Genomic DNA, 18,869 nt, shown 5'->3' on the forward strand with positions numbered 1-18,869 from the left:
AGGAATCAAATAACAGCGATTTTTGGCAAAACAAAACAATATTTTGTATTTTTTGGGTCATTTTAAGCAAAAAATATTTCTACAAGTTTTTTAGTAGGATGCACAGTTTTCGAGATAAACGCGGTTGAACTTTCAAAAAATCGAAAAACTGCAATTTTTAAACCCGAATAACTTTTGATTAAAAAATAAAATAGCAATTCTGCTTAGCGCCTTTGAAAGTTCAAGTCAAATTATGTCGGTTTTGATTATTTGCATTGCTAAAAATTTATTGTGTTATTGTTAAACAAAGCTACAAACAACTAGTGCGTGAGTGATGTTTCTATGATTTCTCATTTAAAATCGAACGAGTAGGTAGAATAGGTACTAGTGCAATCAAGACTATTTCTACGTTACATGCGTTAAAACGCATGTAAAAGCACGGGAAACCCTACGTGTTTATAGCTTTGTTAAACAATAAAAAAATAAATTTTTACCAATGCAAATAATCAAAGCCGATATAATTTGACTTAAACTTTCAAATGCGGTAAGCAGACTTGCTATTTTATTTTTTAATCAAAAGTTATTCGGGTTCAAAAATTGCAATTTTTCGATTTTTTTAAAGTTCAACCGCGTTTATCTCGAAAACTGTGCATCCTACGAAAAAACTTGTAGAAATATTTTTTACTTAAAATGGCCCAAAAAATACAAAATATTGTTTTGTTTTGCCAAAAATCGCTGTTATTTGATTCCTCAAGTTCTTGGTCTATAACAATCTTATCGACATCCGGATCAACTGTTACCCAAAAAATTCGTGTTCTACGGGTCAAAATACATAAAAAACACTTGGGTAAGTCCATCTGAATTAACGAGGCCGTTGTACCCCCCCTGGCGACAGGACTAAAATGAACTAACAAATGTTCAACTAGTTTTCTAATAAAGTGAAATAAATCTGAAAGAATACACTTTTCTAAAAAGCGATAGCAAATAATATACTTACTCGTTAGTAAAACACAGAATTGTTTCGTATTGTATCACTTTCTTTGAAAATACCGGATATCTTACCTCCAAACACAGCCGGAGTATAACTGAATTCACCACTTTACGAGTACCGGTTTGTGCAAAGGCGTTAGTAAAAAAGAGCGGGAAAATCATTTATCTCTCTCATTTTCATCATTTTAACCTGGCTGTTAAACGGAACAGGTTCTTCTCGTCTAGTTATTTCACTTTATGATTAAATCTCGAAAACCATGAATTTTGAGTTATTTCGATTTTTTATTAAAGGTGCGATAACATTGTTTACGCTAAAGCATAGTTTTAGAAGTATTGACGAAAAACTTTAAAAAACTACTAATTTACCGGCTTCTCTCCCATCTCCCTCCCAAACCGGACGCTCAAAATGGGGTAACTTTTTACTGAACAATATGTGGACTATATAGAACATTTTGGTGTTGGAGGAAAACTTTTACTTTGGATGTTAGGGTTAGGCCTTTTTTTGGACCAGTTATACTATACTACCTCCGTAACTTTGGAACCATTCATTTTAAAAAGATTATGCATAGGGCCTTTTTTATTTCAAATTTAATGTAGAACATTTTTATATAGAAGGTTGTTCATCGTAAACCGCATAGTTTTAGAAATATTGGCGAAAAACTTAAAAAACTACGAATTTACCGATTTCTCCCCCCTCTCCCCCCCAAACCCGACGCTTAAAATGGTGTGACTTTTTTCTGAACATTGTGTGGACCATATAGAACAATTTGGTGTTGAAGGATAACTTTCACTTTGGATGTCTGGGTTATGCCATCTTTTGGATCAACTATACTATACTATTAGTTGGTTTTTGGAAAATCAAGTTAATTGTGTAAATGTAATGGTTTTATCAATAGCTTGATTTGATTCCAAAAGCTCTTTGCAACATTAACCATTAATCTACAGTAAAAAGCAATAATCATACAGCAACTCATTTGCAAGTCTATTAGTATTAGACAAAGTATATTAGTATTTGTTTAACACATTTGTTAGTAATATTCTTTTAGTATTAGAAAATATTTTTCACTCATCTTTCGCAAAACGAGGAAAACAACGAAAAGCCCTAGATACAAAGTTTACTACTTTACACAATTACTTTAAACAATTAGAATAATTGAAATAAAAATATAATAAACAATATTTTACATCCAAGACTTTTCGTTAATAAACTGCTTTCTGGCTGCATTCTCTATCTCTGGCTTTTACAATATATAAGCACAAGAGACGACTAAAATAGGGGAAAGCAAATAGGACACTTTTGCCACGCGTTTACCTTCTCTCCGTCAAAGAAAAGGACCTAAAGACAGTTTCTAAATACTCAATTCTGAGAAAGATTAAAAATAATAAAGGCAGTTTTTGTTTTTATTCGATTCAGAGTTGGACCACCATCTCCATATAGCTATTTCAGCATCCCATGCATCTTCAGTGAAGCTATGCAGTCAGAACTCTGAAGCGAATATTAACAACCCTGCCTATTTAAGGGAAACCATCGCGATACAATGATTCCACCTTTTGAGATGCAATCTAGTCTCAAAGTTTAATTTATTTTGTCATTTTTGTTGATACTACAGATTTTATGATCCCTAATAGTTAGTCAGTTTAATAAAATAAGGTATTGCTGCAATAGTGGCATAACTCAAAACATTTTTTCAAAGCTTGCAAGTGGCATTTAAAAGATGATTAAATATTATTGAAGAATGTAATAAATCTAATATTTATTTATAATATTTGGTCTTATACTCAAGTAATAAACAAAAGAAAATGTGGATTCCAAACAATTAAGGACAGATAAGAAGCCTGCTCACACTGTCAAAATCTAATGCAAAACCTTTCTATAGACTAAAGCCACCCTAATATACATTAATTTCAGCAGATAATTAACGAGAAAATCAGTAATCCCACAAAATGTAAGTAACACCATTATCACCAATGAATCAAGTTAATTGAATCAAGTCATTAGGAATTCCAAAAAGCTCTCCAACACAAGAGAAGTAGTAATGTACCTGGTACCTGCTATTCATCAATCTGAATACGATACACTAAAGTAAATGTGAAAGCGAGTGGCGTGACAACCAAATATGTCGCTAATTAAAGCATAGTTTTGGCAAATGGGTCTGTTTTATTGAGTGTGTCCAAAGGGACATTAATTGGCTCAACCAACTATGACCTTATTGACTGACTAATGGAATGAAAACCTTTTACGGGTGTCGATACTTTGCTTGTAAATGCAGATGTGTTTAGTAGAGTTTGTTTAAACTGCACGGTACGTAGTACAGTCATTAAAGCTTTTTAGCTCAGAAATGTTTTACTCTGAACCGATTTACATAAAATTTTGGAATTAGGCTTATCCCACCCTTAACTTCAAAAATGATATTGACCCGAACTCCGTTTTCACCCTGGGGGTGGTTGCCACCCCTGTTCGGTGGTGAATTTTTTTTAAATAACCTCAGATAGCGATAGAACGCCTAATTTTAAGCAAAAAATGTTGTATAAAGTTTTTTCAAAAACCCAATACTTTCAAAGTTATTGGCAATTGAAAATTCGGAATTTTATCACGATTTTCAACAGTTTTTTGCAAATATCTCCAAAAATATACATTTTAACGATAATATTATACTAAACAAAATTGTAGCAGGTAAAAAAATGAACAAATTGGTTTTTTAAAGAGTGTTCTAAGTACAGTATTAAGCGAGATATTGAATATCAAACCTTTTTTTATTTTGTGTGAAATTTAATCGATGTATTCAATGCCATCTAGTGGAGACCGAATAAATTTTATGCATGCTTTAAATGAGAAAGGATTTTATAGTGCTTAAAATAAGCTTTAAAATGAGCACTGTTAAAAGTCTTTTGTACTTAAAATGTACCTGTAATGAAAAAAAGAGGAACATCTAATGTTTTTTTTTATCAATGGATTTCATAAGTGCCCTTCCCATCAAAATTAAAATTAATCGTATTCCGTCTAGAATAAACTTTAATATAAAGATTTTAATGGATTCTAGAAGCTTCGCTGCTTTGGAACACATATTTTGTGAAAAAAATCACGATTTTAAGAAAAAAAAACTTTCGAATTTAAAAAAAACACCATCTTTTCATAATATCTCAAAAATAATAAAAGATACGTAAAAAAGTCTAATAATAAAAAAATAGTAGGTTTTTTTTTGACAAAAATTTTTTATCATACAAAAATTGACGAAGATATGATTGATTAAAGAGTGCGTGGTAGCGCAACCACAGTCTCTCTCGAGCTCTTTGACCCTTCACTGTTTCAAAATAAAAGGTTTTTCACTACATATTATACTAAAAAAAGATGTAGCTCTTTTCATTACCTTCAAAATGGTTTTTTATAAGTTGTGATAGCTTCAAAATTGAAGTAGTTATGGCCCAAAAACTAATCGTATTTTTTTCTACTTGGTAAATTAAACATTTTTAAATGTATAATCATACATATTCAATGTTTTAATTTAGGGGTAGTTTTAAGGGTTAAAGAACTTAAGCATATGATTTTCCAACATAGCTTTTTCGAGGGGTTGATTTTAAGGGTTGAAAGGGGTTAACAATTAAATAATTAAGATAGAGAACGTAAAATATTATTTACTCTATATGTATTTAAATCTTCTTGTCAAACCAAATTAATTTTTTGTAAATTTTTTAGATTTAGGGGTTGTTTGCAAGGGTTGTACGATTTTTAAGGGGATGAAAATGAGTTTAACATGAGGTTATTGTGTTAGAAAACACTTCAAAATGTCACTCTTTATTATTAAACACGTTTTCTGGCGATAAAATCGCTCAATGTCAATTTTTCCATTAAAGGGTTGTTTTCACCCCTTAAAAATAAAAAACGGAGTTCGGGTCAATATCACTTTTGAAGATAAGGGTAAGATAGCCCAATTAGAAAATCTCATATAAATCGGTTCATAGTAAAAAATTTCGGAGGTAAAAACCTATTTTACGCTTCAATGACTGCACTAACCCAGATAGCACAAGTACGTTTTATGGACATCCAATGGACGTACATCTGTGTACATTGGAACGTCCAATGGACGTCCCGCTAAGGTACAATGGACATCCGATGGACGTCCAACGAATGTCCAGAGTTCACAAAATTGGACGTCCATAGAACGTCCGCTACAAACGTACATTGTACGTTGTATTGGAGCTTTCAGTGTACACCTTATGTACATTCAATGTACGTCTTATGGATATTTGTAGGGCACTTTTCAGAAAGCAATCTAGTATCCATAATTTTGTGAATACATAGCAAAAAGCCTTTATAGGAAATAGTTCCTTATAATACTAAACTTATACTTAAAAATATTACACAAAAGACCTTTTTTATTTCTTTTTACTATAACTTCATTATAATATATACTTTATTATAGGAACTAGGAACTTCATTAATGCACGACTGCACTTGCACGATAAACAGAAAACACAAATATATCACAGGATGTATTTTCATAAAGACGAGATTCAGATAATGACGCCCTAGGAAGCATGCACATTAAAAGAGGTTATCTCTGTTCTGTTTCTGTTCCAAACTATTTTTAGAATCAGTACCGTTGTTGTATAATACAAGCGCGTTTGCCATTCTGTGAATTATCATAAATAAACCATCCTTCAGTATTCCACAACAATTAACAGCGATAATCCCCTAAAAGTACCTGATATACTACCTTTCACGATCGATAGCGCGAAGAGCGACAACGTTGTCAAGAAGATTCTCATTTAGTTTGTATTGGGACTTAATATAATAGTCGCGTTTTGTGTAAAATATCCATGGACCACAAATGGATGTCCAATGTACGTTGAAATCAAACGTCCAATGGACATCCCGTAATGTATGTACATAGTACGTCCAGTTTTGGTCCATGGACGTTTGGACTTTAAATGTACGTTATATGGACGTACATCGGACGTTGTGTGCTATATGGGAACGGTGTATACGGTTTTATGACATTTGTAATGCGACAGTTCGTAACGCCACAAATCGTAACAGACAATCCGTAACGCCGTCATTTCGTAAGGGCGACACTTCGTAACATCAACAGTTCGTATACAATGCATGTATAAAATGAATGTAGTTTGCATACTTAATTTACTGCGCACTGCGCACACAGAAGTCGCACCTCTTGATTTATTTAGGCTAATGTACCTACTACCTCTGAATATATAAAAAGTACAGTGGAGTACCTTTGAAACTTGACTAGATCATACCTTTATTAATAGTAAAAAGAAAGCTTTGAAACTATTCTCTTGTGGTATTTCTAACTTAAGTATTATATTTATATTGGATCAGCCACAGTAGTAAGGTATAACTAGACCCAAACCCAGACATCCAAAGTAAAAGTTTTCGTCCAACGTCCAACACCAAATTGTTCTATGTGCTCCACATATTGTTCAGTAAAAAGTTACACCGTTTTAAGCGTCCGGTTTAGGGGGAGATGGGGGAGAAGTCGGCAAATTAGTAGTTTTTTTTAAGTTTTTCGTCAATATTTCTAAAACTATGCTTTAACGTAAACAATGTTCTATACAAGATTATTCTCCATAGAATTTAAAATAAAAAAAGTTCTATACATAATTCTTATAAAATCAACGGTTTTAAATTTACGGAGGGTGAAAATAGAGGTTTTCGATACTTTTTGTATTTTTTGGGCAATTTATATTATTACTGATAAAAGAAATTTTCTTTAACAGAATTGTGTTTTGTAAATAAAATTTTATATTGTAGTGGCCGATGGTATGTTAATGTTGTACTTGTTTCCCATCCTTTTTAATTTTTTTTACTTGAGTCTTTTCTTGTGGGTGTTGCTGAATTGCTTGTGGTGTTGTGTTGTTTCTTTCTTCCATCTTATAGAATTCCTTGTTTATGAATGACAATTTGTAGTCATTTTTTGTTAACACCTTTATTAGCGTGCTTTTTTCTTCCTGAAAGGAATTTTTTTCTTATTAGATTCTTTTGTAGTATCTGTGATTCTCCCACAGTAAGACATCTTCACGATAAAGTTTCTCAGCTCCAGAAATCACAGGTCCCCATTGAAATTGTAGAAGCACTGGGGACTGTCTAAAGAAAAATATCGATTTATTTCCAGTCATCTCAGAAATCTATGACACCTTGAATACTCATGACCCAAATTTGAAAAATCTTTACAAAAGAATAGATTAAATTCACAGTCATCTTACGAGAAGCCCTGACAATGAAAATGAATCTTTATTCTATACGATCAGGGAAATGAAACAAGACATTTTTAATCTGGTGTCAATATTTATGGGTAATCATGAAGAGACTGTGAAGGTCCAAATTCAGGATACATCAAAGGAAGAGATAGTGAAGGAAATGGCTGACTTGAAAATGACTATCAACCAAATGGCACACAAAATTGAAAAGCTAGGTACCAATGAAAAACCACATAAAACTCCACCGCAAACCATAAAAAAATCCATTTCAACTCAAACTGATCCTGCAGAAACCCAAGAGCCTTTAGTGTCTTCTCCTTCAAAGGTAAATACTGTACCACCTACCAAATATACTGTAAAAGAAAACTGGCATTATGTGGTTGTATCAAAAATTCCACCTTCTTATACTGCTAAACAGATTGCACACTATGTCAAGGAGAAACTTGGTACCACCGATTTTATTCGATGGTTCCCATTGCTGAGGGATACGGATAGACCAGACTCTGACTTTAAGAGGTGTGCAAAATCAAAGTTTCATGACGTTGCTGAAAGATCCAAGTTTGTGGCCGCCTGGTACTGTAGTAGACAACCTTAATGACAATCCTCCAGCGCATGCCAATTCAGCTTCAACGACCATAAAAGTAGCGGCTCCAGCATCCAGTACAACTTACACGACACCATCAACACCTACTAAGGAGGGCATATCCATTCAGATTGGTTCAGATAGGAATGCCATTATTGCAAGTAAGTCCTTTAATAAACACAATTCAAGTATTGTGGTTACGGAGAAAACTACGAAAAAGGATGATGGGCTTTGTATGGACCCGATGACTCCACCTATAGTGCGGCTATCTCGTACTGCGGATGTGGAAAATAGTCGTTACTTGTTAGCTAGACTGAGGGACCCTGGAATTTTGAATTCTCTTCGACTCTTCCTTGCCTATCTCCATGATCAGCCCTCGAGTACGTGTTACGATGGGCACACCAACACCACCATTAAGTTGATGCTGGCTTCAGAGGGACTTCCTACTGACGTGGATTCCCTGCGTAAGCTGTATCACAGAGTCCATGAGGCTTATGGTATCAGTACTGCTGAAGTTGAAGCAGATCTTTCGGATTTTGGAACCTTCTTTTCCACTGAGACACGCCTCCGACTCCAGAAAATTAGGGAATGTCAGAATAAATATTTTTCGAGTAATTCCCCATCTAGCAAAATTTTTTTTTAAATAAATTGACGCGTACAGACGATCAAGTGCCTTTTGACAATTTGGACGATAGCAAGCTAAGTTTATTTCTTATTAACATTCAATCCTTAAGACACAAAACTGATGAATTACTTCTATTACTAGAGGAGCTAAATTTTCCTGAGATTGTTGCCATAACTGGACATTGGTTAAATGTTGATGAACCTGTGTTTATTAAAAATTACACTATTATATCCAGATTTAACAGGAGTAGATTATCTCATGGGGATACTTTGATTATGTCTACACAAAATGACTTTTCAGCAGTGACCAAATTTGATAATTTATTAATTGAAAAAGTTTTTGAATTCTCCATAATTTATCAGAAATCTTCTGACCTTTATATTATTTGTATTTATAGAACTCCCGATGCGGATGTGCAGATTTTCTTACAACAACTACTTAGCTTGCTAGAATCTATTCGTTCAAAAAGTAAATTAATTCTATGTGGCGATCTAAATATTGACTACTCCAGTGTGTGTGCTGCTCAAGAATCTCTTCATTCTATCTTTGATTCCTTTGGTATAGGTATGCATGTAAATTCTCCAACCAGAATAACTAAAACTAGCTCTAGTATCATTGACTATGTCGTATCGTCTTTAGCTCCAAATTCTACTGACTGTACTGTTTTCAACTCAGGTTTCTCTGATCATGAAGCAGTATTGACTACATTTTGGTTAAAATCAAAAAATAATAGTGAAAACATGCAACGAAAATTGTTCCGTGTCTTTGGAGAACAAAATTTTCTAACATCTAAACACCTATGTCAAACAACTGACTGGGACTTCCGCTCTGTTGATGTCGACATCGAGTTTTCTAGATTCATAAAGTTATTGTCTGGTCTGGCATACGAATCCTTTCCTCTTAGGCCCATCAAAACTAAACATCGTAAACCCTGGTCAACTAGAGGTCTACGTATATCTGCAAAGAACATGCGCTCATTATCGTACCTAAAAAAATTCTCGGACAACATATCCTTCCATGATTACGTTAGGCGTTACAAGAAAATTTACCATAAAGCCATAAAGGCCGCCAAGGACATTTATTACAATGCGAGGCTGGCTAAATCAGGTAATGTTGCTAAGGAAACGTGGTCTATCGTAAATGAACTGAGAGATAAGACTTCTTCTCCCACCACAATCCCGACTTCTCCTGAGACCCTGAACAATTACTTTGTAAATGTGGCAAAAAATTTAACAAATACTATACCTCCTTCTCAGGATCCGATTTCATATCTTTCTCATAGGAATGTAAATAGTTTCTTTTTTACACCCATAGTATTAGGTGAACTACGCTCTACAATAAATGACATTAAAAATAAATCGTCATCTGGGACTGATGGCCTCACTCTTAAAATGTTTTCTGCTCTACCTGATTGCACTTTAAACCATCTTACTACCTTAATAAACAGGTCATTCGAAACTGGAGTTTTTCCAAGCTGCCTTAAGACAGCGATAATTATTACTATACACAAAGGAGGCGATAAAGTTCTTGCTTCGAATTATCGCCCTATTGCACTACTGCCCACGTTGTCGAAGATAATTGAAAGTCTGGTAAAAAAAAAAGAATCTTATCTTTTCTGTTGAAATACAAATTGCTTACTCCACATCAATTTGGATTCCTGAGTGACAAATGCACGAATGATGCTATGTTCTTCCTTTTCGATCATGTTTACTCCAGTCTAAACAACCATCACTCTACAGCAAGAATTTTCTGTGATTTCTCTAAAGCATTCGATTGTGTAAACCATAACATCTTGACTGACAAATTACAGCACTATGGATTTAGGGGAAAGGCTCTTAAATGGCTTAAATCATATCTTAATGAAAGAAGTCAGTTTGTAAGGGTTGACACGAAGACGTCTTCTTGCATGCCATTAGAATGTGGGGTACCTCAGGGTTCAGTTCTAGGCCCTATATTGTTTCTGATATACATAAATGACATCTCTAGTCTGAACATTAAAGGTAAAATATGTCTCTTTGCAGATGATACTAGTATTACTTGGAGTAACACGGATATTATGGATCTTCGCAATACCATAGCTACAGACCTAGTCACCATTAAATCGTGGTGCGATTCGAATCTCCTGTTATTTAACGTTTCTAAAACCAAAGTCCTACCTTACAACAGTATGATGCAACCTTTAGTACTTAATAACAACAGTCTAGAGGTAGTTGAATCGGTGAAGTTCTTAGGGCTTATTGTGGATAAGTCTCTAAAATGGAACTTGCACATTGATGCCTTACACAAAAAATTAAGTTCTGCTTGTTTTGCGCTAAGATCAGTTGCTACGGAAATGAATTTGTCAATATCTAGGACCGTTTATTATGCCCTTTTTGAGTCTCATCTTCGATACGCCCTTCCATTCTGGGGTACGTGTTGTGCGACTCAATTTAAGCGTATTTTTAAACTACAAAAGAGAGCTCTTCGTTACTCCCTGAGACTCAATAGCAGAGCTCATTGCCAAGAATTCTTTAAAAAATTTAAAATATTAACTCTTCCTTCTTTGTTTGTTTTTGAATCCGTTTGTTTAATCCGCAAACATGCATCAGAATGTCCAGAGAGACCCACTCACAACTATCCCCTTAGAAATGTGGAGCATAATCTTTATCTGCCAACCCCACGGTCTGAGCTGGTTAAGTGCTCTATACTATACAATTCGAGAAAAATGTACAATCACCTGCCATCTAACATCAAATCTATTGCAGCATTTCCCGCTTTTCGCAAGGCCTTGAAAGCTTATTTGATGGAGAGAGCTTTTTATACAGTGAATGACTTTTTTATAAACGATTTGAATTCAGCAAATTGACTTGCAAGATTATTACTTTCGAGTACTTTTGTACATATTTGCAGCGGCATAGAACTTTTGATTTACTTTCCCTTTCCCTTTTCCTCGTTCGCCTTCTTTTTGCTCTGACGTTGTATACATATTGTTTGCAAAATTTTTAATTTTTTAATGTGTACTTAATAATTATAAAATTATATTAAATAGTATAACTCACGCCATTTACTTGGTGTCTGTTTCTGTTTTTGTTTTGTTTGTAGTTTTTTATTATTTTTTATTTTTTTATTGTATTTTTTTATTTTGTATAAGCTTTGTCCACAAATTGGTAAAATTTTTTGACAATAAAGCATACCTTACTTACTTACTTACTAAATTCCTTTTATTGAAGCAGGTGTTTGCTCTATACTATAATCATTTGATAATTCATTCATTCAATTCATTTAATTCATTTAGCATGTTCAGAAAAGGAACTGAATTGTTTTTTCTTGATGGCGAATTTGATCGATTCTTTTTTATTGATGATGTCAGTCAGGAATTTGTCCAATGCTACTGTTCCGTGAGGCCTAATGGAAAACACGTAGCCTCATTGTATCTCTCATACTGTGGGTTGTTTGTCTTGTTCGTGTACAATATTTTATTCGAAATCCTCCATGAATATATCTGATAAAAATGGAGATAAGGATGAGCCCATGGCTAATCCGAATTTTTGTTTATAAATCATTATTAAGTTGAAAATAGGTATTATCTGTGCACAGTGTTAATATCTCTCCATGACAGCTGCTAAATTTAATTTAGTTTTAGTTTTCAATGTATTGTCTCGCTCTTATTTTATTCTTATTATTTTTGGCCTTTTCTCCAACCGTACATTGGTGAAATGGCTGAGGATGTCAAGACTGACTAGCATATTGTTGTAATTGTAATATATTTCTGCTAGTTATTGTAGGAATAATACATTTATTCTTATATTATATAAATATTAAATTTGTTACATTCTTCATTCATATTACATTTTTTTTATTTTTAGATTCTGTGGCAGTTCAGTGAATACCTCGAAGCAGTCTCCCTACTTCCGCAGGTGTACCTGGTTATAAAAATCCAGAATATCAGCATGGGCACGGCAGTCTTTATGACATTCATGGCAATATCAAAGCTTTTTTATATTTTCACGTGGTTAATATCTCATAAGACGAACGTTGAATTGTTTTACGTAACGCATATCTCAGCTATCATTCACGTCGGAATATTCATCTCTTTCTTGATTTTGGGTATCTGTACAGCTGCAGCAAACTCAAGTACAACAAAAAGTAGTAAAATGGGGTATGCGGTTGTTGATGTTGGAAACGTGGTTAAGAATGTGTCGCAGAAGCCTGGAAAAAAGGATCAAGCGACGGATCGTACACCGTTAATTTTGTACTCTTCCGATGTTTAAGAAAAAATCATTCATTCATAAGAAAATTCATTATATTTTTGTGATATATACAATAATTTTGTGTAATAAGTATAGACCAGAGCGGATCTGTGAAAAAACGTCAATTTTTGGATGTGCGAGGTGGCATTCGGATTTTTGCAGATAAAGTTAGGTGACAACTTCAACAATAATAATTGACTTATGCTCCTTCTCAAATATGCCCGAAACATTAATAAAAAAATTAAAATATTTAGATATTTCGAAAAACATCGATATTTTTCTACTTTCTTTGCTTATAACTTTAAAACGATTCATTTTGGAACAAAGTCGTAGCAAAATAAAATAAAGATAATTGAATTTTGTATGATAAACGACTGGCTAAAAATGTCTTAAATTATTACTCTTTCTACAAAATAGCAATAAATACAAATAAGGGGGCAAAATAAGCCTGTTTTTATTCAATGTTTTTCAACCAAAAACTGGCTGCACTTAGAACTTTCGTAACTCGTAACATACTTAAATCCTTCACCAACATATTTCATTAATATCGACATGTATAATTTGGCAGAATAATTTTGAAATCTAAATTTTTTTAAAAAAGTTCAAATTTTTTAAAAATTTTCTGAACAAAAAGTAGACCATTTAGAAGTTTGCTAATTTTTTTAGATATAAATAGTTTCTCTACCTATCTAATACACTTTACAGAATTAAAATCGGATTATTTAAGAGGCCTCAGCACTGTTTTAAAGTTATAAACAATTTTTTGGCTTATAAACAAATACAGTGAGGACGTTTGAGTTGACATACATAGATTTTCTCAAAAATTGGTGTCTCTGGAGATAAATTCCGAAACAGGTCGATTTTTATTTTTAAATTCTAATTTTTTAGTATCTATATCATACTAGTGACGTCATCCATCTGGGCGTGATGAAGTAATCGATGATTTTTTTAAATGAGAATAGGTGCCATGTGATAGCTCAATCGGAAGGCTATTCAATTTTTTATTCAGTAATACAAACATTAACATAATTATTTATACAGGGTTTGAATTCAATTTTTTTTTGAATTAAATTAATTCCAATATTTAGATTACGTCATTACACCCAGATGGATGACGTCACTAGTATGATATTTATGCCGAAAAATTATAATTTAAAAATAAAAATCGATCTGCTTCGGGATTTATCTCCAGAGTCACCCATTCTCAAGAAAATGAATTTAATCCAACTCAAACGTCCTCACTGTATTTGTTTATAAGACAAAACATTGTTTATAACTTTAAAACAGTGCTGAGGCCGCTTAAATAATCCGATTTTAATTCTGTAAAATGTATAGATAGGTAGAGAACCTCTTTATATGCAAAAAAAATTAGCAAACTTCTAAACGGTCTACTTTTTGTTCGGCAAGTTTTTAAAAAAATTTAGAATTTAAAATTATTATGCAAAATCTATTAGGTCAATTTTAATGAAATTTCGTGGACGGTTTAAGTATGTTGTAAGAATTTTTTAAACGAATTAGGAAGGTTCGAAGTGCAACCAAAGTGGTTGAAAAACATTGAATAAAAACAGTCTTTTTTGCTCCCTTATTTTCTATTTATTGCTATTTTGCAGAAAGGGTAATAATTTAAGACATTTTAAACCAGTCGTATTTTATACAAAATTCAAATATATTTATTTTCTTTCCTTACGGCTTTGTTCCAAAGTGAATCGTTTTAAAGTTATAGGCAATGAAATTAGAAAAAAAATCGATATTTTTCGAAATTTTTAAATATTTAAATTTTTTTATTAATATTCCGGGCATATTTGAGAAGGAGCATAAGTCAATTATTATTACTGAAGTTGTCACCTAACTATCTGCAAAAATCCAAATGCCACCCCTCACATCCACCTCAAAACATATCCGCCCTGGTCTAGTATGTATGCCTTTATTTTAGTAAATAAAAGATTGTTTTTATATTATTTGTGTTCTTATATTTGTTTAATTATACATCTAGTTATAATTTTCTATCATGAGGGCTGTTCTCACCAAAATCGACAGTAACGCAATAGCAACGCAAGCAAGCAATTTGATTTAACCCGACCTGTGGGAATGTCCACCCTCTCGAAAGAGTACATTCGGGTGTAACAATTCATTGGGGCGAGGTGTTTTGACCCGAGTGTAAACAGGGATCACCCCACCTCGCTCCAATGCCCCAGGCCATCCCTTTCCCCCCCATAGCACGCTGATGCGCGATGAGGGCACAACTATCGTAGCCAAATGCTCTTCACAATGGAATCCTGGGTAATAAGATTCCATGTGGTACCCTAATCGAATGCAAAAATCTTAGGCTCAGCGTGATGCGCTCTATGCCTTTATCGTCTCAATAGCAACGGGACTCGGTGCTAAGGTTAAAATACACGTGTTCCCACCTAATAAACGGCAACTCAACTTCAACTCATGGAGTTGCTCATTGGTCGCTGGCAACGCTGCATACCGCGCCGAAGTCGCCAGTTGCCCTCTACAATTGCCAAGAATAGCTTAGGCTTGATGCACATTTACGTGTTTTCAAGCTGCGTACACGCTGTGAGCAAGCTACGTGCGATCGCTGGCGGTTCAGCAGTACATGAGTTGTACAGCACTGTACACTAGAGCTGAGCCCATAGATATAATAACCTGCAGATTAGGCTAGGTATGGGCCTCTCTGTGCATCGAGGTGTAACGCCGATATCAAGGACGCCATTGGTCAATAGTCATTTTGAGCTGTCTAGCCATCTTTGTCCGTCATATGAGCTGTATCGCTTAGTAAAAAGAGATAGATAGACCACTGATCGACTACCGCGCGTTACGCTTTTTTGCTCAGTATGCCTTGTCTACGGTTAACATGTCTCTGGCTGAGCCACGGCGTGCAAGCTGCTTGCAAGTGACTTGCTAACCGCGTGGACCTAGAGCACGTTAGTTTCTGCTACGCCGCCACGTGCACGCTAGACTTTAATTAACATTAATTAATAAGATTAGAAAATACAATAAAACACCAGACGAATGGAGGACAAGCAATCATTCAAGGGTGATAGGGAACAAAAAGATAATTACGTAGGTATTAATTTGCTAAATGCTACCCAGAAATTTTTTTCCTTTATTATAGATTCTGAAGAATAAATAAGGCGAGTAAAAGACCAACAATGACATACGCATCAGAAGCAAGACCCGACATAGCCAAAACACAGAGAGTGCTGAAACAGCAGAAATGAAAATACTAGGTACTGGAGAAGTGTATTTAGACACAGTCAAAGTACTTGGACTATTGATAAGTCTAGATTTGAAATTAATTAACATTATGTTCCCCTAGTAAGAGACAAAATGGAAATATTGATTTTGGATACCTTAGAATTCGTAACACACCATAAACCTATTATTAGAAAAGTAAATTACACTTTCATCGTGAGCCCTAATCCCCCTTTCCCTTACTCAACAAGTTTCCTGTAGTCACAACAGTCGTGTCAGGATTACCGACATATTTATATTTCAAAAGATCGATTTTGCGCTGGGAAATGTCGAGCTTGTGTTCATGTGTACTACAATATCCTCCTCTTCCTTAAACCATATGGAATACTGGATTAATTTAATGGTTATACGAGCTTAATGGATAAATCAACTCTACAGGCTGTGAAGCCACAAGACTTGGTTGACAATTCCTCTCCAGACTCTTCTATTGAGTACTTTAGTTTCCCAGTCTCTTATCATTAGTTCTTTTAGATCTTATACCACATCTATCTATTTTCTTCTAGGCCTCCCCTTTCGTCTTTTTCCCATTTGTTTTAGTCTTAGCATTTATTTGTTGCTCTTAGTTCAGGAAGTCTATTTATATGTTTCAGCCATCTTATTCTTTTGGGCTTTAATTTGAACTATTATTGATGGACTATCATAAAATTCCATTAACCCTTTATTGATTCTTTTAACCATGTGTCTGTTATTTTTTTCCTCCGTACATTTTGCGTAAAACTTTTCATTCCCATACGTTTTTAGTATTCCTGCTTTATTTAGCGTTCATAGTGCGCTGTGACATTTCTCTAGATCCTTTCTTTTGCTTTTCTTGATAGTATCTCCTATTTTCATATTTTCATCATTGCTATTGTGTTTCTGCTACCTTTAATAATTCTGTTATTGGTTTCTCTGCTTTCTACGTTTTTATCTTTTATGTTCAGTCCTAGATAAATGAAATTTACTTTGTTCTCAAATTTGTAGATTTTTTGTTCAACACTGTTATTGATTTCAAAGTCATTTACTGCTTTTTTGCCATTTCTTATTACCATGTACTTTTCTTCATTTATTTCTAAACCATATCTCTTTGCGGTGTTTAGGAGCTTTATCGTTACCTCTTTAGCTTCTTTCTTCGTTTCCGTTATCATAACCAAATCATCACCATACGCTAAGCAATGATGTCTTAAATGGTATATCGTTGCCTCTCTATAAATTTTACCATCTCTTATTATATGTGCCAACAATATATTAAAGAGAATAGTCGACAGAGGATTTTCCTGTCTTACACCATTCTTTATTTCAAATACCTCTGTTTTTTTTGGCCGTTTACGCATACTTTACTTTTTGTGTTTTTCAATGTCATCTTGAAAAAAAAAAATAGGTATTATGTTCAAGTTCTTCTCACGTTGTAGATGACAGATGGACATTATGACACCTATTCTTCTCGTTAAATATGTATTGATAAACCTAAATTTTAATTCAATTTAAGGTCATCGGTACATAATTGGCAAATATTTTACGGCTATCCCTACGTTTTCTGTCTTTACACGGCAAATTACGTTTAATACTCAATCGAGAAAAGAAGAAAAGTGTTAAAGTGATTTTTTAATAAGATATTGTTACTATGGAATGCTTAAAATTTTGAACATCTTTAACAAAAAAATATTTGGATCACAGAATATATCCTGATGTATTCTCTGCTTGGATCTTCCATAAATAATAAACAATAAATAACTTTTTAACACTAACACTAACACTAACACTAACACTAATTACTTATCAAATACACTATCAATATTACTTAATCAACAACTCAAAATATTAATGATGCCATGTCTAATATTTAAAACTGTCACTGTCTTGTCATCATATTCTATTTGACTCAGTGCGTTGTATGACAAAGATGGCGAATGCTCGATTTGGAAAATGTCACCACGGACATAGTGTCCATTTTTTTCGAATCCTAAAAAAACTAATAAATATTTTTAAAAAATTTAAACGCAGAATGAAAGACTAATTTATTACCGAGGGCCGAAAGTCCCTTAGAATAAATAAAAAGTTTCTTTTGAATGAGATATTTGAAACTAAATATCACACTACATTTTCTCTTAGTTTTTCACCCCTGTAACTTATTAAAATAAACATTACAGAACTTTTCAGGGATTTTCGGCCTTCGGTAAGAACGTAATCTTTCATTCTGGGTTTAAATTTTTCAAAAATACTTACTAGTTTTCTCAGGATTCGAAAAAAATGAATCCCCATTTGAATAGCATTGCATCCGAAAATACGTACCCATCCCCTTAAAATAAAAGCGAAAAGTATCAGATACAGAATTCACCATTATAATAAAAATTAAAATGGTCAATAATTATTTAAATCTGAAACTTTTCTAATTGGAACTTCTTTCTGGTACATCCCTAATCTGTGACTTTTACAATTTATAAGACAACAGAAGACGAATAAAGAAAACGAAAATGACTCTACAATATGCAGTCACGTTCATAATTAACTTTCTGTTCCCCTAGTATGAGACGAAATATTGATTTTGGATACCTTAAAATTCGTAACAAACCATAAACCTATAATTAGAAAAGTAGATTACACTTTTATCGTGAGCCCTAATCCCCCTTTCCCTTACTCAACAAGTTTCCTGTAGTCACAACAGTCGTGTCAGGATTACCGACATATTTATATTTCAAAAGATCGATTTTGCGCTGGGAAATGTCGAGCTTGTGTTCACGTGTACTCTAATATCCTCATCTCCTTTAAACCAGATGGAATAATGGATTGATTTAACGGATATACGAGCTTAATGGATGAACCATTTCGACACCATACGCATTAATAAATCGAATAGCGCTAGCGTGATAAGCAAGGCTGGTCTTTTTGCTTTAAAAATAAACGGCAGTTGCTTTATTTTTGATATGAAAAGGGGATGAGTGAATTCGAAAGATACGACAGTTCATTTTAATGATATTTTCAGATTTATTCAGAAAGCAGAAACTCGGAG

At 33.7% G+C, this 18,869-nt stretch overlaps 1 protein-coding gene across 1 annotated transcript in view; it reads left to right on the forward strand.

Moving 5' to 3' along the window:
- Nucleotides 1-14,580, forward strand: part of LOC114326529 (ER lumen protein-retaining receptor) — a 35,257-nt gene extending 20,677 nt beyond the window's left edge. Inside the window, exon 3 of the mRNA XM_028274924.2 lies at nucleotides 12,239-14,580. Within this exon, the coding sequence (XP_028130725.1) occupies nucleotides 12,239-12,643 (405 nt within the window). The 3' untranslated portion in view covers nucleotides 12,644-14,580. The remainder of the gene's footprint in view (nucleotides 1-12,238) is intronic.
- The last annotated feature ends 4,289 nt before the right edge of the window (nucleotides 14,581-18,869 follow it).

The sequence above is a fragment of the Diabrotica virgifera genome, chromosome 2 (genome assembly GCF_917563875.1).
Source record: "Diabrotica virgifera virgifera chromosome 2, PGI_DIABVI_V3a".
In the NCBI taxonomy this organism is placed as follows: domain Eukaryota; kingdom Metazoa; phylum Arthropoda; class Insecta; order Coleoptera; family Chrysomelidae; genus Diabrotica; species Diabrotica virgifera.